This window comes from Dermacentor andersoni, chromosome 3 (genome assembly GCF_023375885.2).
Source record: "Dermacentor andersoni chromosome 3, qqDerAnde1_hic_scaffold, whole genome shotgun sequence".
Lineage (NCBI taxonomy): Eukaryota > Metazoa > Arthropoda > Arachnida > Ixodida > Ixodidae > Dermacentor > Dermacentor andersoni.
In genome coordinates, this window is record NC_092816.1 from 27099829 (window position 1) to 27126989 (window position 27161).

At 45.5% G+C, this 27161-nt stretch overlaps 1 protein-coding gene across 3 annotated transcripts in view; it reads right to left on the reverse strand.

Annotated features, from left to right (window-relative positions):
- Positions 1-13519: 13519 nt before the first annotated feature.
- Positions 13520-27161, reverse strand: part of LOC126518541 (uncharacterized) — a 208812-nt gene continuing 195170 nt past the window's right edge. For all 3 annotated transcript variants that reach the window (XM_050168325.3, XM_050168329.3, XM_055065304.2), the window contains exons 14-15: positions 22176-22384; positions 13520-17418 (exon numbers count right to left, since the gene is read on the reverse strand). In XM_050168325.3, the coding sequence (XP_050024282.1) occupies positions 17229-17418; positions 22176-22384 (399 nt within the window). In that variant the 3' untranslated portion in view covers positions 13520-17228. The remainder of the gene's footprint in view (positions 17419-22175; positions 22385-27161) is intronic.

The following is a 27161-nucleotide window of genomic DNA, read 5'->3' on the forward strand; positions in this document are numbered from 1 at the left end:
TAATGATTTTCAAAATGAACTCACTACCGGGACACAAACGAGGCATTCAAATGAACGTGTACCATCAGCACAAATTCAAACTCGACAAGAGCAAAACCAAGGAGAACGCTTGTGACGTGTAATTACACGGGAGCGCGACGTGCAAAGCACCTCGCACCAGGTTTCTAAGCAAACTGCATTCCCGACTGTAGGTTTTGCAGCCAGAATTAAATCTGTTGTATACAAAATGCAGGTGAACTTGGAAACGCAAGGACGCTTTCCAGTCGTTTTCAACTTTTTCACCTTTTAATTTATGCCATGGACCAAGCGTTGGCCAGCTGTACAATGTTGCTACTTTAACGCTTTTATTTATTTTGATTACGACCACCAGCCTCAGCTATTTATTGTCAAGTGTGTACAACAATACCCGCTGTAGTGCCTCGGTGGCTATTGTGTTCTGCTGCTGAACCCGAAGTATCGGGTTCGATCCCCTATAACACGCCGCCTCCTTTTCGATGGGCGTATATATATACATAGAGTGAAAAAAAAGACATTCGTTTTCAGAGGTATTGGTGCACGTTATGAAACCTCTGCTGGTCAAAGTTTATTTGAATTCCTTCATTGACGCCTTTCTGTGTTTTACCTGCCGTCAACGAGAGTTGGCCGAGTCCATGATCTGAAGGCTACAGCGGACGAGTACGAAGAAGGCGGGTAAAAATGTGCACGCAAGCTCTGTGACACAAAAGGAACACACGCAGCTTCGTTGCTTTGGAATGTTTAACCAATCAAGCAGTCAGGGATTGGATGCTTCATCATCTGCTCCATACAGCGGCCCGCGGCAGTGTGTAGTTATCGAAGCTTTTAAAAGTTGTTTCTTCAACAGGCGACCGAGTAATCACGCACCTTTTCCGCGACGTCACATCACATTCTACATTATTCAAGGTGCAGCCGAGGCCCGAAGGATTACTTCGAGAATAAAAGCAAATTACAAGAAACACAATGTTATCGAAACGAACGCAGTTGCCCTTTTACAAAGGCCGCGCGGCACGAGAGGCGAGCCGGCCGCTGGCCAAGGCGAGCCGCTGAGTCCACGAAGAAACAGCATTTAACCTTTCGAGAAAGAGAGAGAAAAAATAAAGAAACGGTACATAGAAAGCGATCGAAGTTCCCAAAGGCATCGCGCGGCGCCAGCTCCCACAAGCGAGGCGAAGTTCGGAGGAACAAACTATTACAGAACGTGCTCACATCCTAAGCCCCGACCGAATTTTCCCGCTTCCCTTTCCTTCCCCAGTTTCAAATCCTCGCCCCTTCTTATGTTCACTCTCGTTCGCAGCTCCACTCCTTCTCCCATCCCACCACGCCCCCGCCGCCCAACGTATACGCACGTGCACGTTCCCTACAGCGTCTCCTTGCTTCGGGAACGCGTTCCTAGATTCCCGAATATACGACACGAGAGCACGGGCACGCACTTTCACAATGGCTGGCCGGGCTCCGGGCGAAACCCTTCGATGAAATTGAAAGAAGAGGAAAGGTAAGGGGGAAAGGGGCACCAAGGTAGATCGAACGCAAGAGAAAAAGAAGCGCAAGAACGGAGCAAATCCCGGGCAGAATCGCCGACCCCGCACACGATGCTGCCGCTGCTACGGATTAGCGTCCGGGTCTCGGGGGGGAGGGGGGGGGGGGGGGGCTTGCGCAAATCGCGCCGATCCGTTTTTCCTTCGGCCCCGGAGGAACACCTGCCTCGACCTCGACCTTCGCGATGGAGCGCTCTACGTAGGTGTGTGTGTGTGTGCGTGGGTGCCGTACACCTGGATGGCGTGTGCCGAACATCGGTGGCCGTGCGCCGTAACGCAGCAGCGCGCGCGTGTAAGAAAAGTAAGGGGCTGCGCGAATATATTAGCGCATTCCGAATGCTATGCAGTGCAAAGCTGCTACAATGCTGCATGAGTTTTGTGGCTTTCTGTCTTGCTATTTCCCAAGGGAGATGCTATTTTGCGTACCATTTCAGACTGTCCTAATCGGTGGCATTTTGTTATTCTATTACCTCCTTTCTAAAATGTCTCCTTGGTCGTTTTTCGTGGCATTTCACGTTAAACTAACTCGCAAGCACAATGAGCGGGACCTTTTTTGAAGTAACTACTATACTTAATGTTGATAAATTCCGTCTGTTCTTGATCTCCACTGTGAGAGAATGCTGCTGTCATAGCAAGTGAGTTCAGAGACAAAGGAATGTGCAGAGCCAGGGGAATGTGCAGAGCCAACGGAATATGCAGCTCATCAACAAACCTGTTTCACGCCGATATGGATCACTCCTACTTTTTTCAATTATGGGGTTGAACATGCCAAAAACCACGATCTGATTATGAGGCTTGCCGTAGTGGGGGACTGCGACATAATTTTTGCCACCTGAGGTTCTTTAAAGTGCACCTGAATCTAAGCACACGCATGTTTGTTTTTTTTTTTGCATTTCGTCGCCGTTGAAATGCGGCCGCCGTGGCCGGGATTCGATCACGCGACCTCGTGCTTAGCAGCGCAACACCAAAGCCACTAAGCAACCACGGTGGTATTTGGGTCACCAAGTAGGTGCCACGCCTCAATAATAATAAAAACCCCTTTAAAATGTACCCGGTGCTAGGCATAATCGAACCCGCGACATATTCAGACAAGATTGTCTGAATACGTATCCAGGAATGCGACATGCGAGGATTTCCCAGCGGCGCCGTTAGATGGAGCCGCGTGTCCGGTGGCATGCGCGCGAGAGAAGCGCGGCTGTATAGAAGCCTCGCACACATGACGGGTTTCGGCGTAGGCAGTACGGTGTGTCGCTACATTGTTTGAACGCCAATCGCATTAACGTCGTCATTTACCGGGAGACAGGTTCTGGCGGAACTTTATTTAGGCGATGTTTTTCTCTGGCTTTAACCTCACACTTTGCGCAAGCGGGTGCTTGGCCCAGAAGACTGGAACCATGCCAACGACAGTGTATCAAAAGTGGTGGCTCCGTGGGCCGATTCCGATAACAACGCACAACGTGTGTCCTCGCAAAGCTTTTAACGCGGTTTATAACACGGGCCGATGCGGAGGAGTGTGCAATCTCAAAGCACCTGTACACGCCTCGTAGCTTGGACAAATAACGCCAGACTCTCCAGTGTGCCGTAAGTAGACTGGACGGTCGGCCTTGTACAGAAGCAAAGGTCTTGGGAGCCTGGGGTCACACTCAGAAAGCCACACAAGCTCTTCTGCAGTACATGAAGGCAACAGACTTGAGTGCCCGACTTAGATTCGCGGCCCCTTGCTTAGTGCTTGCGAAAGAGCTAGACTCTCTCTCTCTCTCTCTCTCTCTCTCTCTCTCTCTCTCTCTCTCTCTCTCTCTCTCTCTCTCTCTCTCTCTCTCTATCTATCTCTATCTCACTCTCTCTCTCTCTCTTTCTCTCTCTCTCTTTCTCTCTCATTCCCCAAGTGTACGGTAGCAAACATAACAAAGTCTATTTAACCTCCCTGCCTTAGCTCCCTTCCCTCTCTCTCGCTCTCTTAACCAATAAGGCTAAGCAATAGGTATCTCTGGCGGCAGATATCGACTGGTCTACGGGGACGCTATCGCTGAAGTTTGACTATCGTCCTTTGTTGTAACCTGGTCATCTTCTTTCTTTCCCCCACATTCCCTAATCATTGCGAAAGCATTTAATGGCATTAAAATACAGCATGAAACTAATGTAACGAGGCGGACGCCGTTAAGGTTTAGCGCCGTTAACCTTGTAATGCACAACGTGTGATTTTTGCCACGTTAAGTTTGGCCCCTCAAAATTCTTATTTAGGCGCGGTAAACATTAAAATAGCATGGAAAGACGTTTTATGATATGGTGGCGCGAGTTTCTAATCGTGGATCATTAAGCAAACCAGTTAATAGTTTAGTATTTGCAATACTAATGTAGCTTTTACTGAAATAACATTTCATCGTTTTTAGTTTCTGCAAATGTAGTCTCCATGCCCAGAGATAAAGACGAACAGCCTGTTCTCCTTATTTTTTACGTTGAACTGTGTTAGATCATTATCTGAGTTAGATTCAAAGAAATCATTTAACTATGCGAACACCACCCGTACGGAGAGACGAGTTTTGGCGGCAGCGATGGCACCAGAGAGATCGTGAGGATCGGCGGACGCCTCGCTAGAAAAATTGTGCTGGCATTCCTATCGCCAGCCTCGTTTCGCACTGTCGTTGCCTCACGCTCACTCGAAAGATCACGCTCACTTCTCACCAATTAGAGACAATACTTCTTTTTTCTCTCTATTTCTCTCTCTCTATTTTTTTTCTTTTCTCCCTTTTTTTTCCTTGGTTGGGTGGGGATTCGTATTGATTCCGTTCCAGGTCCAAGTTGAAAAGGGAGCGATATGGCGATATGTGCCTGGGGAAGAGTGGCCTAGAATACTTGGGCAAGTACGCTCTACGTGAGATATCCGGAGCTCGGGTGATGAATTCCAGGTAGTAAGGACAGTGCAAAAAAATAATAAAGTTACAGAGGCATAGTTAAGAGCTTTAACGCGCGTTAATTGTCGCTTATATGTTGCCCTCTTAAGTGCCGTCGAAAGATATGCCGTGTACAGTAATGGCTTACCATGTCCAGGAATTTTGAACATTGTTCCTTCGCCTATCTGTCGAACTTCACCACAGTGCACCAGCGTAACTCAATGGTAGCATTAAAAATATATGATAGTTCAGAAGGCCGATCGAATTTTAACAACTTTCAGTTAACAACGTAGCTAGAGTACGCCCTTTTATTAACATGCCTATTTACGGCGCCTAGTCGTAACGTCTTTGCTACATGGCTAAATTCAGAGCGTGAACTGCTGGGACACAGGCTACGGAACAAGAAAAGCGCTCTTAATTTAGCCATGCTTCTATAACAACTTGCCCATTTTTCACTTTTGGTCTTTGCTGCATTGTAGCAGAATTTCGGTCAGGATTAAAGCACTGCTATAACGCAGCAGAAAAGTTACAATTAAGTGTCGTAAATATGCACGTAATTAAAAAGGCGTACCCTCTCAACGTTGATAACTCAAAGTTGTTGAAATTCGTGAGACCTTTTGACATACCATTTTTAAGAAAATTGCCCATTGAGTTACGCTGATGCGTTGCGGTGAAGTTCTACAGAAAGCTGCAGGCACCTTGTCCGAAAGTCGTACGTATGAACGTTTTCTTAGTAGCGCCCTTAGCAGCGAGGTATGCCATCCAACCACGATTATAACACATAACTGGTTGATAGAGTGATGGTATATAAACGTACACTAGAGATAAACACTAAAACAGCGTAGAATGATGCAGTACTTTTTATTATTATTATATGGTATTTAGGAGAAATTGTCGCTTTTAATTGGCTACGGCTACTTCTTCCCACATAGGGATTTAAAAAAAAATCATAATATAATAAAAAGGTAATCAAACTGTAATAACGCAAATCAAGGCACATAAGAGAGCACGGCTTTGATTCATATGAAGGTAGATAAAACCAGGCAATGAATTGGCCAGAGTCGGGTTAAAAAAAAATAGAATGCGCTTATCACATTTACACATCCTACTCAATAGTTTCCGAGAACATTGCTCGCTTCTCGAAATCTTTGAAGGGCCAGTAACGCTCGTTCTTGCAATGAGTATGTTGGCCAAGTACCTAAGACCTTCCTGAGGCCGAAGGGCCTGCGATCTAACGCCACTAAGTCACGTGCCAAGCGTTGTCTGTGTGTGTCGTGTCGCGGACATTCTACCAGAAGATGCTGTACATGCTCATCCGCGTGGACACAACTGCATTCCGGACTATTAACTCTTGAAATTTTATGCAGAAAGTGTTGAAGTGTTTAAATTTTATGTATAAACCGGGGCGTCACACGGAGGCTAAGCGGGCCCACGCCGTCGTCCGTGTTTACTTGACGAGGGTTGCCTCTTTCTTGAAGATTGCGAGGTCGAGAGGATGAATAATGGAACAGGGGGGTTATTTACATTAGAAAGGCAAACTTATTTACACAGAACAAGGAGTATCATACTGGCCGGAGCACGGAGCGTAGGACATCGTTCTTGTAGCATGATCAGCAGGTCAGCAAACTAGATCTTTCTGGCGAGCACACATCAGAGCACACTCTTCAGCAGTTCTCTTGCATCCTTTTGGTCCTCCCTAGATTCCTAGGTCAGGGAAACCTGCGGTCACACATTCTTTCAATCGGAGCACCCAAAGTCGCCGAAAGCTCCGCTTTGAGGCCATGGGAGCGCAGAAGCTGTCCGGCACATTTGTTCCCTGAACACGAAGAAAGAAGGAGGGCGACAGCGATCGTCATGCTTGACTCAAATTGGCACGCCTTGGTTCCCGGGATGACTCAGCAATTAGCCAGAGCGTCGATTAAACGAATGTGGCGGTTACCGGAGTCTGTGAGAAAACGGTGTAGAACGCCCTTTTCCAGGAGTTTCTTGCTCCCCATCGTCGGTGACGGCGACAATGAACCATAAAACAACACTCGGTCCGCCAAACGTGTCTCGCCTTGTTGTCGCCGCAGGTCTTTCGGAGGGGACTTCACAAAGCGATTCGTCGCAGTGGTACAGGAGAGGCTAGAAGGTCACTTAACCGATCTTAACAGCATCGAGGCACCTCAGCGACGATGATGATGATTTATTGGTATCCCCTTTGAAACGGGGCGGTGACAAACGGTCACATTATTTATTATTATTATTATTATTATTATTATTATTATTATTATTATTATTATTATTATATGGAAACATGTACATACAAGCACACAAAGGAAACAGGGAGGGAGCAAGCTGACAACTGCCACCAAGAGGGGCACAACGCCTGCCTACTCTTTCGGGAACAGGGAATGAAAAGAGGAGAAGATAGGAAACGAAGGAATAGGAAAGAAAATAGTAAATAAACAAATGACAGACACAGACAAAACATAGAGTGCTTGAGCTAGTCAGACATGGTATACTTGCTTTTCATCCTAGCTTTTCTTTTTGTGTGTGTGTGTGTGTGTACGTCTCCTTAACCTTTTTTCTCCCCCTCAAAACTTCTCTATCTGTATTTCTCTATCAGTATTTCTATGCGCCCTGAGCGGAAGCGCCCCTATGGCCTCTAGCGGCATCGGCGCGGAAACCGACAGCGCCCGGCAAGGGCAATGTACCCCCCCCCCCCCCCCCCCCCCGCTTATGCCACCTACCCAGTCTAGCCAACAAAGTTAAGTGCCAACGCTCAAAATATTATGATGCCACGATGAGCGGCCTCTCGTCACGGTAAGAGAGCTCGTTTTACTAATGCAGAAGTCTATAATTTACTAATGCCGTTTAACTTGATATATGTTCTTAGTGCCCCTTTAACGTCCCAAAGCAATGCATGCGCTGGGAAAGAAGCATTGATAATTATTCGTATAACACATACACAAAAGAACTTAATGGACCATGGACACATTCATCAGCACCAAGGAACGCTCTGAAAGCTTTGCTGTCTATGGGAGCGCGGCATCGTCTCTAATTTATCACTTTGTGCAGACGAATCATCGTTGCAGTCACGTCATTTGCTCTCATGCGATGACTGTTTGTTTGCGTGATTGCGTGTAGCGCGCTATACAATTTGCCTAGAGTAAAACGATCTTGCTAAGTGACTCACTTCCAGTGCTATTCAATTCACTTACCCTGACAACGTCTCCAGTTTATTCCTCGCCACGTTCTTGCGCACTGTACCCTTCGAAGCGACTTTCTCTGCACTTTGCGTTTGACTGTGGAGAAGCCAACTAAAATATTTTTTTGTTCGCTTTTTGTTTGTTACGAAAAAAACACAGCGGTACGCATGAAGCTTTCTTTTATTTACTTCAAGTCTCTTTACGTACCTTTGGAACCAGTTGTCCCTAGTTCTTCAAGAAAAATTGCAACTGCTGAAGGCTCCTCACGTGGTCTAAAGCCTGAGTTGCTGATCAGAGGCTTTTAATTACGCTCGTACGAACACTAAGCGCTTTGCAAAACTTGCCTCCTATGACCACGATACTCTGACGAGTGTTTTGGGGTTAGTGTTTTTGGTATGTATAGTATTTCTCCGGAGAAACAGAGCCGCATTCGTTCATAGAGAGAGAGAGGGGGGGGGCTACTTACGGTGTGTGTCCGACATTCTTTCGCAGATTGTGAACACCCACACGAGTTGGTACCATGGTGGGTATCAGAGAGGTACCCCACCATGGGATAATGGGATATCCACCAACGCATCGAAATCTAAAGACAGAGGATGCCGCTGCCTGGCGTAGGCTCCAGACAGGCACTTACACGAACCTGCACATATTGCATCGCATACACCCCACAGCCGACAGGGGCGAATGCCCGTGGTGCGGGGCCACACCAACCCTACACCACATTACGTGAGAGTGCGTGCTAGATAACGTAGAACACCACGACACGAACACCACAAGGGAGGAATGGGAGGCACTGCTGTCCAGTTCGGCCCTCGATTACCACCTCAAGCTAATGCAGAGGGCTGAGAAGATGGCAAGAGCCAGTGGAGCCCTGGATTGGGGGCCCGACCATTGGCCATTATATTGATTATTTATTTAGTTAATCTGTCATATCCTATCGGAGAGGTGATGCAGCAGAAGCAAATAAATATCGTTAATTGCAAGGCATGTATCACAGAAGGCAACGTTACTTCCGCTAATGGAAAATATGCCAATACAGCCAGGTGCGTTCTGATTACAAGATTTTCCAAAATAATGTAGCTTAATATATAATAGTCTGTAACATGGTTTGCATGCTGTTTCCATTGAATATGTGGGAGAGCGGTTGAGATTAAAGGGGGCAAGAATGCCGAGTTTGGGGAAGCCTGTTGTGGGCAGGCACAGGCATCTCGAGTAATCGAAAAGGACACAGACTCAGCAGCCCTGCATCAGTGACTGAGCCAAGCAGGTGCACCGCAATTTGCTGCACGACATGATCTAGTGACCCAAGTCATATACAACTGAACGAATGATCACGTAAGCAATGTTCAGGATACGTCTTCACTTGGATAACCCCTGTGCCCCACGGTTCGGGTGACACGGTGAAATTTGTAGTTCTCCGTTCCGTCAGATGCACGAGTCAGAAACAAATCCAAAGATCTACACCTGAACAACGGAACTTACAAGAAAAATGATTACGGCCAAGGATATTTGAGTGAGGACTTCGGCTTGAACAGAGCCAGTGCGCGAACGCTTAAGGTACACCGGAGCTTGTAAGCGAGCGTAGAAGCAAACAAGATAGCTGTGTCATACTCTTCTGTACTCTGCGCTTGATATTGCTGCACATTTGCCCATGTTGCAATACTTGACAGGCTTTATTTCAATTCCAAGATCGGTTTCGTGTCACAGTTTTACGATCAAGGAAATTAAAATTACAACGCAACTATTTCCTTTTTCTTTTGAGGCCACGGAATGCAGTGGTGGAGTTGCATTTTTTTTATTCGCCTGGGTTGCCACATTAGTGCGTTTATTAGTCAGAACTCAACTAATGTCAATTGAGAAATGAAGATCAATGTAAAACATTGGTCGTATGGTGGCGACGTTTACTTAAATAATTCGCACGATCGCACAATAATTAAACCTAATTAATTAATTGAATGAATGAATGAATGAATGAATGAATGAATGAATGAATGAATGAATGAATGAATGAAACGTCGCCATCATACGACCCGACTAGATCGGATACATCAGAGACGTACATTCGCAAGATGAGCGACTGGAAAGAATGCTTACGCACTATCTGACAAGTCCCACTAGGGAGCTTCTGCAGTAATTTTTTTCACATTTTTGGCGTTTCTCAACGGGCGCGCAAAAGGGACCATGGAGGTTAGCAAGAATGGGAAGACAGAAGTTAGAAGGGGAAATCTGTTCGATAACACAAAGGGCAGTGTCTTGCTAATTGGGGCTCGTGCTGGTTTCCTAGGGACAAAAGCATACCGGGGCAAATATTCGCGACAAGATGAGGCATCTGTCTGCTGCAGCGAAAATCCGGAGACCCCTCAGCATATCCTAACAGAATGCGAAGGTACTCGCCCAATGAGACACGTAGGTACACCTACGCCTTCCAGAAGTGCTTGGAATGAAAGTGGACGGAAGCATCAACCGGTCAGTGGTAGAGATAGGAAATAGACGTTCAGAGTATTGGTGGAAAAAAGTAGGGACGAGATCATAGGACCAGATCTGTTACAGGCCTAGGCAGTGGTGCATCTAAGGTAGATGAGCAGCTGTGAGGAAGAGAATAAAGGTTAAGGAGATGTACAGCAAAAAGTCGCAGTTTCGCCCGAAAAGCGACGCATTTCTATTGCGATAGCAAATTAGCAGACAGCCATACGAAGTAAGGATAGTACTTTTATCGGCCGTAACAACTTGTAAACGTTCGCTTGCTGACTAAATTAACAAGCATGGTGTCAGGGCATACAGCAAACATGAAAACATCACACTCGATGACCGCGGACACTCGCCGTCAAAACGCTGGCGTGAGTAAACGTGGCAGCAGCAGCGAGCGAAGTGATCTTCGTGCTGTCTATCGCTTCAACGCAAAGTCAGTGCCGAGAACACACAGCGCGCACAAAGCTACAAGCCACCGACGAACCTAGACGCTGCCCCCAACGAATGTTATACCCATGTATAAAAGCGACGAAAAAACATTAACTTCCAATTATAGACCCGTTTCGCTGACAAGCGTGTGTTGTAAATCTTTAGAGCATATCATTTGCACCAACCTGATGAGCCATTAAAGTTTTTTCTCCCCAATGTAACATATGGTTCCAGAGCCGCATTTTCATGCGACGCACGGTTAATATAGTTTACGCATTTCATATTTTTGGATTTCCGTAAGGCGTTTGATTCGGTCTCGCACACATTGCTGTTACAGAAGCTGTCTTTTGATCTGGATTGAAGCTTGTCGACTTGACAAAAGACCGCGAGCGCTTCGCGATGGTGTATCGTCATATTGCGTGAATCTGGCGCGTCCGCAACGATCCGTTCTAAATAAATAAATTTAAATGCGTAACGACGTTCTCCTCTGCTGACCTCTCCGTCGTCGCGCTGTACGTGGCTCGTCGCACCTCGGCGGTGGGCGGCCGCCCGAAACTCGTTCAATAAAGCAAAGCGACTCCTACGAAGCCACGACCAGCATACGTGTTTGTTCTCGTAGACTGCAGATGGAGCCAGCCATAGGTTGTGATGTGCGTACAATGCACAGTCATCGCCTGTGCATTCTTGCAGTGCAGTGAGAATGCACCCGTTAATCTTCGTAACAGCCGGCAAACGTAGCGGAGGGCCGGTCTCACAGTTCGACTTGCGGAGTTCAATGTGAACTCCTTTAAATCCTAGTACGCAGTACTTGGACGAAATTACTTAGGGCGACGGTATGAACGGTATCGAGATGGTTAACACCGCTATTAGATCCGTTGGTCGGATCACTACGGGGCGCGCACTTCCGCGCAGCCTGGTGTAGCTGCGCGCCAAGGGCGAGAAATGTAAACAAAAGGGGAGAATCTGCCCGGCAAGATGGCACGCAAATTTCCGGCGTCACTGAGATTCGAGAGTGACGTCAGGGCTGACACCTGCATTCGTGTTTACCATGGATGTGCGTGGCACCGGCGCAGCTTGGTAACTCCGTTTCTGCGGATATCGTAGACGGCGATCGAGTGGAAGGCACGAAGCTTTGGCCACAGCTTCAGACACGTAAGCGTTTTCGGCGCTCATTACACCTTGTCCAAACAGCGCGTGCAATGTATACGATGCTTGTACTATGTAAGCAGCGCTTGAAATGTATTCCAAGCTCTCCAAACTTTCCGCTTATGAATTAAATCACGATCAGTGCGTTTTGCTCTTCGTTCTTTACTCGACAAACACTTTGAAGCAGCTGTGTGTCATATTTCCGATTCAGCAACATTTCTCGGTGAGCTCTTAGACTGTTTATTTTCTGCCTAATAGGATCGCGGGTGTGCTCAATTGCGATAGATAATTGTTCTTCCTGCGCACAAGGCTTGGAATGTTCTGCACTTTGTAATATCTCGTAGCAAATACGTTATTATCCTAGTCACTCGTTTACCCAGTGAAACGTCACGAAACGCTGAGCTTCGAATATTCTTACGTAATCGGCGCTGTCTCCGTCACACATGGCTCAGCGCATCGATTCAAGTGTGTTGTGCCCTTCACAGATTCTTGATACGTTGGCGTTATAGCGAGCCTCTTTGCGTGCGAATGGGGGGCGGATGTATGTGTTAAGGCGTGAGAAGCTTTTCCGGGAAGTGGCGCTATTTGCAAAGCCACTATGTAACGATCGAGCAGTACTCACTCTTGCCGACGTTCCTGTGTTGAAGTCCTGTCATTGGCGATTCGCGATACAACACTGGCGGAAGAGTTAACTTTTTTTTTATACTCGAGGCAAGCCGTGCATTGAATTAAATGACCGAAAACACGGGTAGTCCTTATGTAGCAGCGACCCGTGTACTTGGTCCGATTCATTCCATTCCTTAATGTGCCAGTAACTATTTTTGCAGGCAGCTATACTGCACACGGCTTTCCCCTACCGTTCCACATTTTGCAGCATGAATGGAGCATTGTGCGTTAGTGAACACCCAGTTGCATTTCCAGGAGGGCAGAAGCAGTAACGGTTTCGTATTTGTTCGCTTTCGTTGAGGCGTATGCTCAAGGAACGCGCGACGTGCTGCCGAAAGCACCCTCTCATTCCTCTTGAGCAAGCTCCTCTGCGGTAAAGGACTATATGTGGCTTTTTTTTTGCAAGCTGGGAGGAGATGTGAAGCAGATATGAAGAAGCTTGCTTGGTTGGTTGGCCTTTCATGTCAACTCCAAAAGGAAGGTACAATTTTGTATTCAGATGGTATTGTTAATGAGACCTGTAAAGCGATTTCGTAAACTTGGGAGAGTAGGCCCCATAACAAAACTTCTCTTCACCATAAATGAAATGCTGATGTGGAGAAGCAGTAGAGCACACGCTTCAAAGCCATGCAGTTTTTGGTTCACACCCACATGAATTCGGTCTCTTAATCTTCATTTCTGAGGCTTTCAGCACGGTGTAATGAGCAGCCATGATGTTGCCAGGAAGGGCAATTTTGCAAGGAACCATAATGTTACACGGATACTCGGATACAGAGCGCTTAACTGCTTTGGCCAGTAAAAAAAAGCATACTTATTGGTGGCACACGCAAAATCTACATGCAGCAGGTGACTGATTGTTTGACTGAATTATGTGGTTTATGATGCTAAAGCAGCACTATATATACAGGGATGACATAGTTGTACTTCAGATTAATTTTGACCACCTGGAGTTCTTAAAGTGCATTTTAAGCACATTAGCATTTTTGCATTTCTACGCTATTGTAATGCAGCCACTGCAATAGGGAATCGAACCTGTGACCTCATGCTCAGCAGCAGACTGCAACAGCCAACACATTGGGAATTGACCTATTTCCAAAATTGTAGGAAAGAAGGCGCTGTTCTCTTCAACTTGGGAAATCAACAACACAGATCAATTGACTCCGAAAACCACCCGTGCATAATAAAATAGATGAAACATTTAATTCGTAAGGACATTAATAATCGGTGAAAATATTTACAAACACTTGGTCAAGAGAGGAAATACTGACTTATGAAGGGTTAAAAAACACAGATGAGAAGGCGTGGGTGGTGGGTGGGGCAGGGATACATGGCATGGGCAAAGGGGTTGAGGAAGAATCACTTTGAAGAGAACCTAAATACAAACTTATAAGGAGAGGGAGTAAACTCCAAAATAATTTATTACATTGTGGTTATGCACTTCACGACTCGAAGGCCACCAAGTTGGACTCCTGTACGAAGAGGGGTGGGGGAGGGGGCAGGTGGGATGCGACAAGGAGGAGGGAATCGGTAGAAACAATTTCTGAAGCAGGAGTCCGAAAACAAGTTCAGATTAGGTTGTGCGGTCCGGAAAGGGCAGAGTCGCAGAAAGTGGCAGGCAACATTGATACAAAGTGTCTGTGCACCGTACATTGCCGGTGCCAGAAGCTCTTTAAGTCTTTAGTTCATTCGATATAATGCCCGGTACAGACCAACAACAAAAAAAAAAGTGGGAGTGAGAAGGCGGATGTTCTATTTTTTTTTCTTTTTCCTTGTGGTACAGGGTACATGCCTGCATTGGAACAATCAGAAGCAAAGCGAATGGTCAACTACAAATTTAGAATGAGGAGGGGACAAGTGGGGAAAAATTTGTTCACTTTGCAAGAAGAGTCAAACACAAGAGGATCACAGTTCAAAGAAAACAATTTTAGCAGCGTGGAAAGATGCAGCCCTTTGGGCGCAACAAGTGGTGTGCAGAGAAAGTTCCCACGGTCAAAACAACAACAAATACGAGAGGAGCTGAGAGCACAGTTTTTGCTTTCACTGGCTGCCAGAGTCAAAAACGCAAGTTGCTCAAGAGTTTTGTCTGAGGACTGGAATCGACGAACGAGTTTGTTCATATGAATATATTAACTAGCTCTTACAATAACATTTTTTTTTATATACTCATAAGCAAAGGAGAGGAAAAGAAAAAACTAGTTCTGTACGCTTCCTGTCTCCTCCTCTCAGCTGCTTGCAAGCGCTTGAGCACTGGCAGTCAGTGCAACCTCTCTACGATAACAACCATGCACAACAATGGCCAATTGCACGTATCTGCAAAGTGAGACTCGGGACAGCAAGAAAAGGAAAAAAGGCGTTAAGAAAAGCCGTCTACAGCCAAGTCTCGTACAAACGTGCATGCACTGTGGAATGAAGTGTTGCAGCAACTGCATGTCAGTTTGCTCAATACACCCGGTACACTTACGGTTTAACAAGTGCCAATTTGACAATTTTATGTCTTTGAAGTCTGCTATGTGCTTCGTACAAATCAGACCATGGCAGAAATGTGAATGGAACATTTTCACGGCTGCTCACAGAGTGCAGGTCCTTTGGAATACTGAGCGAAAGTGCAATAAAAATGGTTCCCAAGTTCCATGTATGGGAAAGTTAATTCTGATTGGCATAACTTCCACTACATGGATTCTGGAACGGTAAATATTACGCACAATTTTATGGAACACTAAAACGTGTCCTTAAAGGGTTAATCATTGCTGCAACAATGTTAATAATTCATTAAAGCAACTTCTACACATTAATTTGCTGTGAAGGCAGAAGTTGAAAAAAATGACACTCGCGCAACAGCAATGCTAGACAGTGACCACAATGTAAGAAAGTGACACAAGTTACTTTGTTAAATCTGCGAGAGTCTGAAAAGCATCTCATGAAACACGTCCCTTGTCTCACTAACTGGCAGTAAGTACACCTTGTATAGATAGGTGCAAGATTAACACACTTCACAACTTCTGCAATCACATGCGAACGACAAAATGACCACATTTCTCAGGATTATCCCAGGCTTGCAGCTAACAGCTCAGACACAACCAAGTGTCAATGTTTTATAAGCATTCCAAGTGACCTGCACCTGGCAAATATTCAGCCGAGTTGCAAAGGCGATTCTCGGTAAACAGCAGAAAGAAGTTGGGAAAATGACATCTAGACAAGCAAGGAGGTTTCACAGAAACGCACACATCCCAACATGAATTGGTGAAAGGAAATATACCAGACTAAGAATGCTGGCATTCTTCAGACTGTAAAGAACAAGAAGAGAAAAACACATTTGTGTGCACCCCGAAGTCCACAAAGAGGCTGACAGATGCAGCCTTTAAGTTAGCACATCTATCCTCCCAGCAGTGCCGGGAAAAAAGCAGCCTTATAAAAATAACAAGAGTATTTGTGTGTTGTCTGGGGTAGTGCGGCATACACAAAGAGAAAAAAATGGAAAGATTCCCTTTCTTCTCACTTGCTGCCTCACTCACAGTAGTAGTCCCATGAAGTGCGAGGCGATATTACTATAGTACAATGTGCTTTCTTTTTTTCTTTCTTCTTGCTAGCTTTCTGTGTTTAAGTTTTTTCCAAAACAGCAAGCAGCAGGTTTTGGCAGTACTTACTCGCTTTCTCTCTCTCTCTCTACATTCTCACCGTTTGTCGCAGGGGAGGGGGATGAGGGCGAGGAGTTAACTTGCGCATCTGCTACACATTTTCTTTGGTATGTCACTGCTAGCGCCATGGCGTTTGCCGTCGTGAGATCCATACCACAGCGTGCAAAAACAAAACACAAGCAGTTTCATTTCAGCCAAGGGGAAGGGAGTAAACAAAGGGATAAAATGGGGATCAGCAGGGAGGCAAGAACAAAGCTATAATCCCTTTCTTGGCCTTAAGAGGGGGGAGAAAAACTGAGGAGGCGAGTGCTTTTTTCCATCTCTCCCTCTTTTCGGCAGGCAAATTGTAGAAGCGCAAGGAGGAGAGAAGGGCTTCAGGACAAACGAGTGAGAGACTCTTGTCCCCGGGAAATTCTATCACCGGGGCATCTCATTCACCCATTTGCGTGTAGGTGGCTGCGCGTGTACGTGTGTGATGAAAGTGGTTTCCACTGCACCTCGGAGGATGCTCCACTGCTCGCTGGCAACAGCGCCGCGAAGAACGGCACAACGCACGCGCATTTCCTTTCACACTCATCAAACAGTCACACCAATCACTCGCAGCAGTAGTCATAGCATCCACACCACCAGTCCGGCACAACATTTCAAGTGTCCACAGAAGCGTCCATTGTACCGTAGAGTTCCTTCGTGCACGACATGTGCAGGCGTCATCATGTGTGGGCATAAGGGTTTGCCTGTGCAGGGGCTAAAGCTCCTCCTGGAAATGTCCTCTTCATTCTTTTTTTTTGGCACATTGGATGTTGTGCACCATCACCTTCTTTGCAGCCTCTCGCCTCAAGCAGTCCTTGAAGAACACACTTGGATCAATATCAGTTACAGGCAGGCTCGAGACCATGTAGAAGAGGCTCACAGGCATCGTGGCTTGAAGGCTTTTGTAGGTAAGAAGGTGGCAGCATAGCCGCTACGCTCCCAGTAAGACTTCGCAATAGCTGCATGGTTGGTCATTAGGAAAGTGTGTTGAAGCTTCCTGAAGAGTCTGTGCAACTTGCCGATGCTCGATGAAAAGCGAAGAGATGAGGCGATCTGCAGATTTTTTTTTTTTTCCCTGCGACCTCTCGCAGTTCTCTGTGCTTTGTAATGAATAGAAAGTTTGTTGGCTTGTGGTCCTTGTGTGCAAAAAGACGGCACCGCACTGCCATCAAGACGGCGGCATAAAGCTTGTCCTTGGGTTACTAAGCCAAGATTGTCCTATTTGGGCTTATGTACGTATCGCAGCACAAGGTATCCTAGTGCACGGAAGAAGACGAGGAAGCTGATGAGTACCAAAGTATTGGCCCAGATGGGCAGCGGCATGCCGTGGTCACCTATGATGTCCTCAACAGGAATGACACTGCCCCCGGTGTTGCAGGCTGTGAAGTGGGAGTTTCGCGACAGGCACCTGCCGAGTAAAAAACAGCACGGCATTCACATGGGCGCTCTGTACAACCTAATCACGTGCCCAATCTACCGTAACTGCACCTAAAAAAATTTCACATGCTACTTAGTTTCCGCAGCAGCACGCCACAGATTTACAACACAGTCCAACCTCGTTACAGTGAAGTCACATTCAACACAAAAGTATGTTTATTATCTCCTGTCATTTGTTTTATCCATTATATCAAGGTTGGACGTAGTAAGATGCCTTCTTTATTTGTTCATTTATAAGCTATCGCTGAGATTACATGATTTTGATCATTATCAGGGCATTACAACTACAGCAGCTGTAAAGATTCTGCTATAAAGTGCCTTAACCACTAGAGCTGTCAAAACAATAGCACATGCCATGTTGCATAACAGAAATCTATAGTCATTTAAGAACCTTGCATGCGATAACACAGACGGCTTACATGCAGAGGAACATTTGCTAATCATGTGAACTTCATAGTACGACCTTACTCAATATTTCTTTTCCGGTCAGATATATTAAGATGTATGTACTTAATTAGCAGGTACAGCATAAATGAAAAGGGCAGATATATTTCTTCCTGATAAGGAATTTACATTTCTAGTTTGGTTCACTAATCTACAAAACGATATGTATGGCTGAATTTTTTTGTGTTAGGTGGAAGCTTTAAGCAGGAGCTCCTATCTAAATACGTGGGAAAGAATAATTATTTTTTCTTGGCAAATACTGCACTGAATTTGACGAGGTTTATTGCCTCTAACAGAAAAATTTTAAATCTAGTGACTGTTGGAGGTTAATTTTTGATTTCAGTCGTTGATGTTTCTATAAATATTTTCAAAAATCGCAAGTTTTAAGAAAACGAAAATATCAAGTTTACAATTCTCTAACTCGGCAATGAAAAATGACATTGCAATTTTCTAAATTGAATCTAACAGCGCATCTAAAGTAGACAAATTTGCTGTAATGTGCATTGTCATCAAATACACTACTAACAGTAGCACTTTTGCAAAACCTTCGTAAACATTGTAACAAATTCACGTAAGATAAATGAATGTATCAAATTGGTCCACTTTTGATGCAATCTACAGAAGGGCGATGTCTGTTTTGATTGCAGAGGCACAAATTTGTAAACTATGCCATATTTTTTTAAGCACACAATTATATAAAAATACTTGTAAAAGAATTCAAGCCATAAATCAAAATTCCACTTCCAACGGTCACTAGAATTTACCTCTCTCTCTCAAATGCACTAAGTTTCATTAAAATCAGCCCAGTGGTTATCTCAGAAAAACATTTTTGCGCTTTACATGTATTTGAATAGGCTTCCTCTTAAGATAGTTTGCTTACTTGTGCACGTCTTTTAAACTACTGCATTGTGTCTGTATTACAAGTAGATGTTACGTAGAGTTACATGTCTGTTAGTGGCATGAGCCCAAAACTAACATAATAGCGAAGATCTTGAAAGTGCGGTCATAAAAGTTGTGTGCATGCTCATAGTGAATAAAATGTTAATTTGTTTGTTCATCCATTCATCCACACAGTGATATAGTGCAACTGTTATTTTGAGAGAACCTTTTTGTTTCTTTATCCTCTAAGCCATTTGCAGCAAAAGTTTCATTGTTCCCTGATGTACCACATAGCACGCAGCCCCAATACAAGTCCCAATGTATAATATAAGTGTGTTGGCAAGGCTCACAACACCATTGCTTTTGATTATGCAAGTGAGTGCGCTCAACATCGGGATGCGACACTAATGTTGAAAACAAATGTGCCTTCACAGTGACTTCTTCCTCCATGTCTGCACTAAATGGTTCAGCCTATCAGTGCAAGCTGAAATTGACTTTCCCGACAGAAATCAGTCCAAAATGTGGTATCAGTCTCACTCTATCCACATGTGGTAGCGTTTTTTGCATGGCTTTGATCTGTTCCCAAAAGTGAATGCACTAAGTGGCCAAGCAAGAAGTCCTTTTCAATGGTGAGATTTCCTAGAACTAGGTTCTGCCAGTTGACTTTAATTTATAATGAACTACACAGGAAATGTGGAATCAATCCAAACTGTCCTAGGTTCAAATGAAGGGTGCCTTGAGAGTATTAAACTGCATTCATTCAAAAGAACTCTTCATAATGGGCGGCCCTTATAATGGGGGCTTTGGCTGTAAGCAAGTTGTGACTCCGCTTTCTTGTGCATTCTTAGCTTTCAAATCCTTTCAACAGCCGTATCGAAAGCTACGATTGCAAACAGAGGCGAGAACCTAAACAGCACTACTGGGAAGTCTTTAAGGCACTGACAGAGAAATGAAACAGCACTGTCATTCATCCATTGCTGTGGCATTGAGCATGCCAAAAAAATCTGTCGCTAAAACGTGGCCAGCGTGCTGCATGTTGCTACTGGACCCACACTTTGTAGAAAGCACGGACAACTTAATTTTGGCAAGCACCACCGAGTTTTTGCTAATAACCAACTATTCACAAAAATTTCATGTTGCAAACAGTTCATGGGACCAAATAGCCATTAGGGCAGCCCTTTAGCAGTGTGGTAACATCATAAAATTTGGCGTCCACGAACTGTATTAAAAATTGCGACAGGAACTAAGAGCAAATCAAACTGGCCAAAGAAAAAGTCTACAGCATCAAGAAAAGCTAACTGCTAATGCATGTGAAATGAACCACCTACTACTGAATGTTGCTTAAATTAATGACCATGCAGCTGTTCTAAAAAGATTGAATTAAGGAACTCTCTCTTACATAACGTATATATGAACTAGAAAAATAAAGGATATGAAGGATAAGGGATCTGAGCTTTTTTTTGTTAGTTACAGCCACATGAAGGAAACATACAATGAAGCCAGAGAAAGAATAGGAAAAATTATGTTTAATTGAAATGTAACAATAATAAGGAAAAGAAATGAAAGTGGATGAAAATATAACATGACGTAGGCAAGAGCCAAACCCGCATCTTCCACCTCATGCATGATGTGCTTTGCCAATTAAACTACTGCGGCAGCCGTCTCTTCCACGTTCTTGGGCAGTTGTGTATGGGTACAAAATTAGGCATAGGAGTGTTAGGCAGCAATGCTCGTGGCCATGGCAGTGAATGTGGAACATCTTTTGGAAGACAAATGTATAAGGAAGACAGGGCTGTTTTGGCCAACTAACAATTAAATCATGGTAGACGTCCTTCATTAATATCTATCTGTGCCTAGCATGCAAATATTCAAAAGCAGTGTCACAAACAGCTAGCATCACATTTTGTATCAGAGGAAAAGCTCTAATGTGAGCGCTTCCGTGGTCTGCAAACACAAAAAAGATTTGGTCCTTTTGAAATTGAGCATACAGTAAACAAAGTGGAGAGGCTGCATATTACAAAAAAAAAAGAAAATCAAGAAAGCCACACATCCTTATAGAAGAGTTGACTGTTGGGCCAGTTGGTTTTCCATAAGTGAAGCATTAACTTATCGAAATAAAAACCACAGAGACAAAAAAGGTGGACAAAGACAAGTGCTACACTCACATCTGTTTAATGGAAGGATAGAAGCATACATATTTATGTTCTTGTCATGCATGCGCACGTCAAGTAAAAAGAACAGGCACATACACATCAAAGGCGGTTGCTCAAGAAGTTAAATTCGGCATCAAGTAATGAGATAGAAGGTTCACATATACACCTGTCTCTATTCTTCTTGATAAAGAAAGCCTCAAGTGCAAGCCCAGAAGAGGCGTTGCGTTGTGGAAAGCATTTTATCCAACAAGCTTTCGCAGCTGTGCTCTCGAGTTTGCTGTAAGAGCAGGTGGGGCTGCTGCACGAGGCATGAGAAGCCCTTCGTCAAGTGTCCCAGAGGGGTTGTATATTTCCAATTCCCTTGCACCCTTGTGGGCAGCATTGCGTGAATGACTGTTGAAGGGAACACGCACAAAAAAAATTTTAAAAAGGAGGATATGGGCGCACACATGGTGGCTCATGATACGGCGTGTGGGTGTGATGCTCATTTTTCTGAGACTGCCATTCCTGACAGGAGCAGCAAGGCCTCTTCTAGGCTTGCACTTGAGGCTTCCTTTATCAAGAAGAATAGAAATAGGTGTATAAGTGAGCCTTATATCTCATTACTTGATGCCAAATTTGGCTTCTTGTGCAATCGCCTTTGATGTGCACATGCCTGTTCTTTTTGCTTGACATGCGCATGCATGACAAGAGGATATATACGTACGCTTCTATGCTTTCATTAATCAGTTCAGTGTAGCACTTGTCTTTGTCCACCTTTCTTGTCTCTGGTTTTTATCGTGCTAAGTTACTACTTCGATCACACATCCTTTACCAGTTAATGCCATACTTGTAAACATAAAACAGTCAACACTTGGTAGTAATGTACTGCAAAATGGTTTTTGGTGCCATTATACTTTGCCTCTCGAAAGAATGTGGCATTGCTAATTATTGAGAAAGCAGCCCTCCAATATTGTAAGCTCACCACAGTTTCAAAGGAGAGAATGTTTAATTAACTTGTGAAAAGACTAGTTTGTTGCCTCTGATTATTTCTACAGCTTGATTTACTGCTGCTGAATTGTAGTTACTTTATCACTGCTCAACTAGCAAATAAGCTGTAAAGCCATACTTGCATCACATGCGGCAGCATTTCGATTAAAAAAAAAACTATTTCATTACTTAATTTACGTTGACACCAACAACAAGCAATGACACAATGATGAACAGTAAACACTACAAACGAACAGCACCAAGCTTCTAGATGGTGACTCACCTGACCTCCGGCCCACTGCTGAACTCAACTATGTGCATGTTCTGGAAGGCGTAGTGCACCATGGAAAAGTACTGCAGCCACCGTAACCAGTGCGGCAAGGAAGATGCGTAGTAGCCCCCAAAGAGCATTGTGGACAGAGAGTACAGTGCCGACACTGTCACAGACACTTGGAGGTCGGTGCAGGTGGCGCCGATGAAGAGCCCAACACTCTGCACACAGCACAGGAGGAACAACTCAGTCGTACAGCCCCAGACAAAATAAAATGAAGTCATATGCAACGTATACAAACTCGGAGGGTAACAACCAACAGCTTTGTTTATATTAATCTCAAGGCAGTGTTGACCTGCCCGAAGGTCAGTGCAACATCATCTAGCGCCTCTGCGAAGTTATTGAAGGTAAGTGTGCGAGTGCATGGCATCCTCTTGTGCGAGCATCATCGGCTAGGCTATTCCATTCAGCTCGACATAGTTTGTGCCACATAAACCCTGTCTGTTGTGTCAGCTGGCACTCCCCTGAGATGATGAAAGACTTGAAGAGCTGTATGTCTCGGTGGACTAGCTTGCATACCTCCGCTAAAAGAATTCAATGCACAAAAGACTTCACGAAGAATCAGTCTCTGGATGAGTTAAAACTATGCTAAATTTATTGAACACTGTGCCATAGAAATATATCGGATGAACAATTGAGTGTGCACGCGCAGACTGACAATGCGAGAATGTGTGCTGCACTATGCGACAGCAAACCAGAAAATATTTTTCATTCAAGTAGCTATATCAACATGCTACTTGCACATAATCAGTCCCTCTTTTCTTGACACAGTAAGTTTCAATCAGTTAATGTGCTTCTTTCTTAATGCTTTGCCCAGTAGCAGAGCATGTTGCTCCAAGTAACACCCTAATGATAGCTAAGCTTGTGGTTCTTAAGAACAGCTTTTACATCAAAACACAGCTGTCGTTGCTGAACTTGGGCACAGGTACTGTCCGCTTTCTGTCCACACTTCAAAACCCTCCTTGCCTCGCATCATTTACTGAGTAGAAAACTACAGTATAGCCCTTGCCCCTTCCTTCTCTGTGCCACAATGAAAGAAGCAGTTGTTGCAAGCTAACAAAAATTAATTAACGAAAAAGCCGCAGTTAACCTGAAAGACGAAGTATCTATAGCGATAGTAAAGTACAGTAAAACCTCGTTAATTCGAAGTCATCGGGACCGCAAAAGATCTTCAAATTAAGCGGGCTTTCGAATCAACCAAACACACGAAAAATGCAACCCAGGCAAAAAAATTTCGCTGCAGGAATGCGCTACCTTTATTCGGCGATCTTTGGATTACTTAAAAAGTAATCAGAGATGCCGGTTTGCTGTGTCCTGTAGTTCGAGGCTCAAAGGGTCATGTTTTCTAGTTGGCCAACTCCTTGCAGCATTTGAGAATTTCCACCGTGGCACTCAACAAAACTGTGGATAACGTTCAGTGATCCGATAACTTCCCCGAGAGTGGGTGCTCGGGAGGGCTCGTTAGCGTCGTTGTCGCTGTCATCGCACATGGTCGCATCAGTGGTAGCTTCACTTTCCAAGTCCGAGTAGCACATTTGTTGATCATTTTCAAAGTTCAGATAGTCGGCGAAGCCGAATGCACCGGTTTCACTATCCTCTGCGCAGAGTGCATTGATGCGGTCGCAATACTCAGCTCCTTCTTCATCGAGCACATGAATTGTCAGCATCAGCATCGATGGTGCTTTCCTTCGAGAAGCCAGCGGGTTCAAAACACCACATGATCAAAGTGGGTTCCACTTGCTTTCATGCGTACACAATAAGACATATGGCCCCGAGGAGGTCGATGGAGTGCTCCTTGCCGTTGTCATAGCAAAGGAGCATGCGCTTGAACAGGTGGTGGCAGTAAATCTTCCTCGTGTGGTGAATGACGCCTTGGTCCATTGGCTGCGAGATCAACATGGTGTTTGGAGGAACAAATACATACCATCCTGATACCTTTCAGGTATGGGATGTCACCATGTGCCGGGCAATTATCAACAACAAAGAGTACATTCCTGCCTGCGACCACATACTTGCGGTCAAGCTGCTGAACGTAATCTTCAAATATTGTACCTGTGACCCAGGCTTTCTTGTTGTGCCGGTAGATAAGCTCATCCCTTGGCAGCAGCCGTGCATCTTTAAAGCAGTGAGGTTTCCCACTCTTTCCAACTACAAGTAGCGGCAGCTTGTGCTTACCACACATGTTCGCGCTAAAGAGAATGGTAATTCTTTCCTTGCCCTGCTTTCGACCCTTGACCGCGGTGTCCTTTGCTACGAACGTTTTTGTGGGCAGCACCTTGTAAAAAAAGGGCTGCCTCGTCAAGGTTGTACACATCATCTGCACTGTACTCACTAAGCGATGGAGCCAATGTGTGTTCCTTCCAGTCGTCGACGACGCTCTCGTTTGCGCTGCCGCTCTCGCCACCGAAGGCTACGAAGGTCAAATTATTGCACTCTTTAAAAGGGCTGAACCATCCATTGCTACACTTGAACTCTTCGTGCCCAAGTTGCAGAGCCAAGTCGTTGGCCTTTTCCCGCAGTATCGTTCCATTGACGGGAAGGTGGGCTGTGTTTGCTTTCTGCAGCAAGCGAAGTAAAGTTGATTCCACATTCTGGTACGTGGGAGCCCATACTTGCGACCGCTTCGAAGAATATGTCTTGCTGTACGCCTCCAGTACGTTCGACTTGTTCTTCAATATTGTGTACAACGTCAAGAGGGGCACGCTGTACCTTTCAGCCAACTCGGTCTTGGAACACGTGTTCTTACCCGCTTCTTGGATCAAGCAGAACTTCTGCTGCAGCGTTAAAGTCTTATACTTTGGCATCTTCGCTCACTGGCACTTCTGCACAGTTCAGAAAAAAAAAAAGAACACCACGCTAGCTGCAACGCCCCTAACCATCACACCCCAAGAAACGGTGCAGACCGGTGTTGCACACACACATGTCGCCACAGGCACGGAGAGAGAATGGGTGAACGGCAGCTAGTAGCAGTGGCACGGAACACGCGCTGACACTGCAACCACTGCGACTGCGAAGAGCGTGCGGAGTGGGGGACGAGAGCACATGACAAAAACAGGTATGCCCACTGCGTTGCAGTGAATCACGTCTTCTCCTCGCAGGTGCGCTTTTCGGCAGTGCACGGGGCGTACCGTGGACTAATTTTTGTGCTAGCAGTACTACGGGTCGGGCGCTTCGTCTATAAATAATCACGATTGCTATGCGGTGTCGCCTCGCGGCTCCGAATGGTCGTTGATTCACCGGGTTTGCAGTGAATTGAGGATTGGGAATTGCCCGTATAGCACCCCAAATCTTCGAATTAACTGGGTTGGCCTAGACCACCAGTTCGAATTATCTGGTCAAACTTACATTAGAATATACAGGACCGCAGAAAACCATCGAATTATCCAGGAATTCGAATTAACCAAGTCCGAATTAACAAGGTTTTACTGTATTGGACAGCTACACGAAGTAAGGTTTATCGTTTTATCAGTTGCATGAATTGCCGTACAGATTTACTTACTAATTAAATTAACAAGCATGGTGCCACGCACAAGCAAGTGAACATGAACAGATGTTACTCAGTGACCACAAACACTCGCTGTCATGACGCTAGCATGATGAAGAGCATCGGCAGATGGGAGCGAATCATTTGTGGCTGCCTCTCGCTTCAATGCGTCTCGAAAACTTGACATTAGGCGACTGCCAACATTAGGTGCGTCAGAGAACTGTGCACATTAAGGTAGCAGCGATCTTGCTGCTTGCTCCACCATTGCACTCACCACCTTCACACCCATGCCATGTGCAGCACAGTTAGGTTACAGGAGGAGTTGCAAGCTTGCCTACTTCCCCTAGCACGCGCTTGATCAAGTTACTGTGAGGCTGACAGGCGAGAGGCCACCAGCAAGCCGATATGCCGTCATATTTCCGTGCAGTAAATGGTGGAGGTGATATGAACGAACACTTGCAGCCAAGCGCACACACCAGAAAGCTGGTAGCTTCAATGCGTACAGTTGGATCACAAAGTTTTGGAGGCACAGCGTAATTTAAATGTTAAGACGTGGAAGCACTTGTTCCAAATATGTTGCTTGCGACCATGTGCACGCATGCAGTTGGGGTGAGCAGAGAAAGCCCTGGCAGCTTCAATGTACACAGTTACCGTATTTATTCGCGTATAACCCGCACCAAAATGTGAAAAAACGCGTTTAAAAAGTGGGGGTGCGGGTTATCTGCGAATTTTTTCCTTGGGAGGGGGGGGGGGGGGGGGGTCGGCTTCACCGCAATGTGCGGCGGCCTCCCCGTGTAGTCCGCCATCCCCATCGTCATCGACGCTTGTCAAGCCGATGAAGGGCCAACGAAAGGCCAGCATTGTTGAGCCTCGCGTTAGGCGCTGTTTAGTGTACTTACCCCAGTTTGCACTGTTTGCCTGCTTTGTTTTGGCATCATGAGTGCGACTCGACGGCAGTGTTTCACAGCGAAAGAGAAGCTAAAGATTATAGCCGCTGCCGAAGAAATCGGCAACAGAGCTGCTGCAAGACAGCATGACGTCGACGAGTCGTGCATTCGCGACTGGAGGAAGAAAAAAGAGAGTCTCGAAGCAACGAACCGGGACAGGCGAGCGTTTCGGGGTCCGAAGACTGGCGCGTACCCCCACCTCGAGACGCAGCTTGCGAAGTTCATTGAGGAGCAGAGAAGTCGTGGCCACGCTGTTTCGACTGAGATGGCGCAAATGGAAGCCCTGAAGTTGGCCCGGGAATTGAACATTCCACGTGAGTTTCGTGCAAGCCGTGGATGGCTTCAGCGCTTCATGCGAAGACATGGATTTTCTATGCGGCGGCGAACAACCATGTGCCAGCGGCTTCCTGAAGCCTACGAGGAAAAGTTGTTGAACTTTCAACGATATGTGATCGCACTTCGGAAGGAGCACAGCTATTTGCTGTCTCAGGTGGGAAATGCTGATCA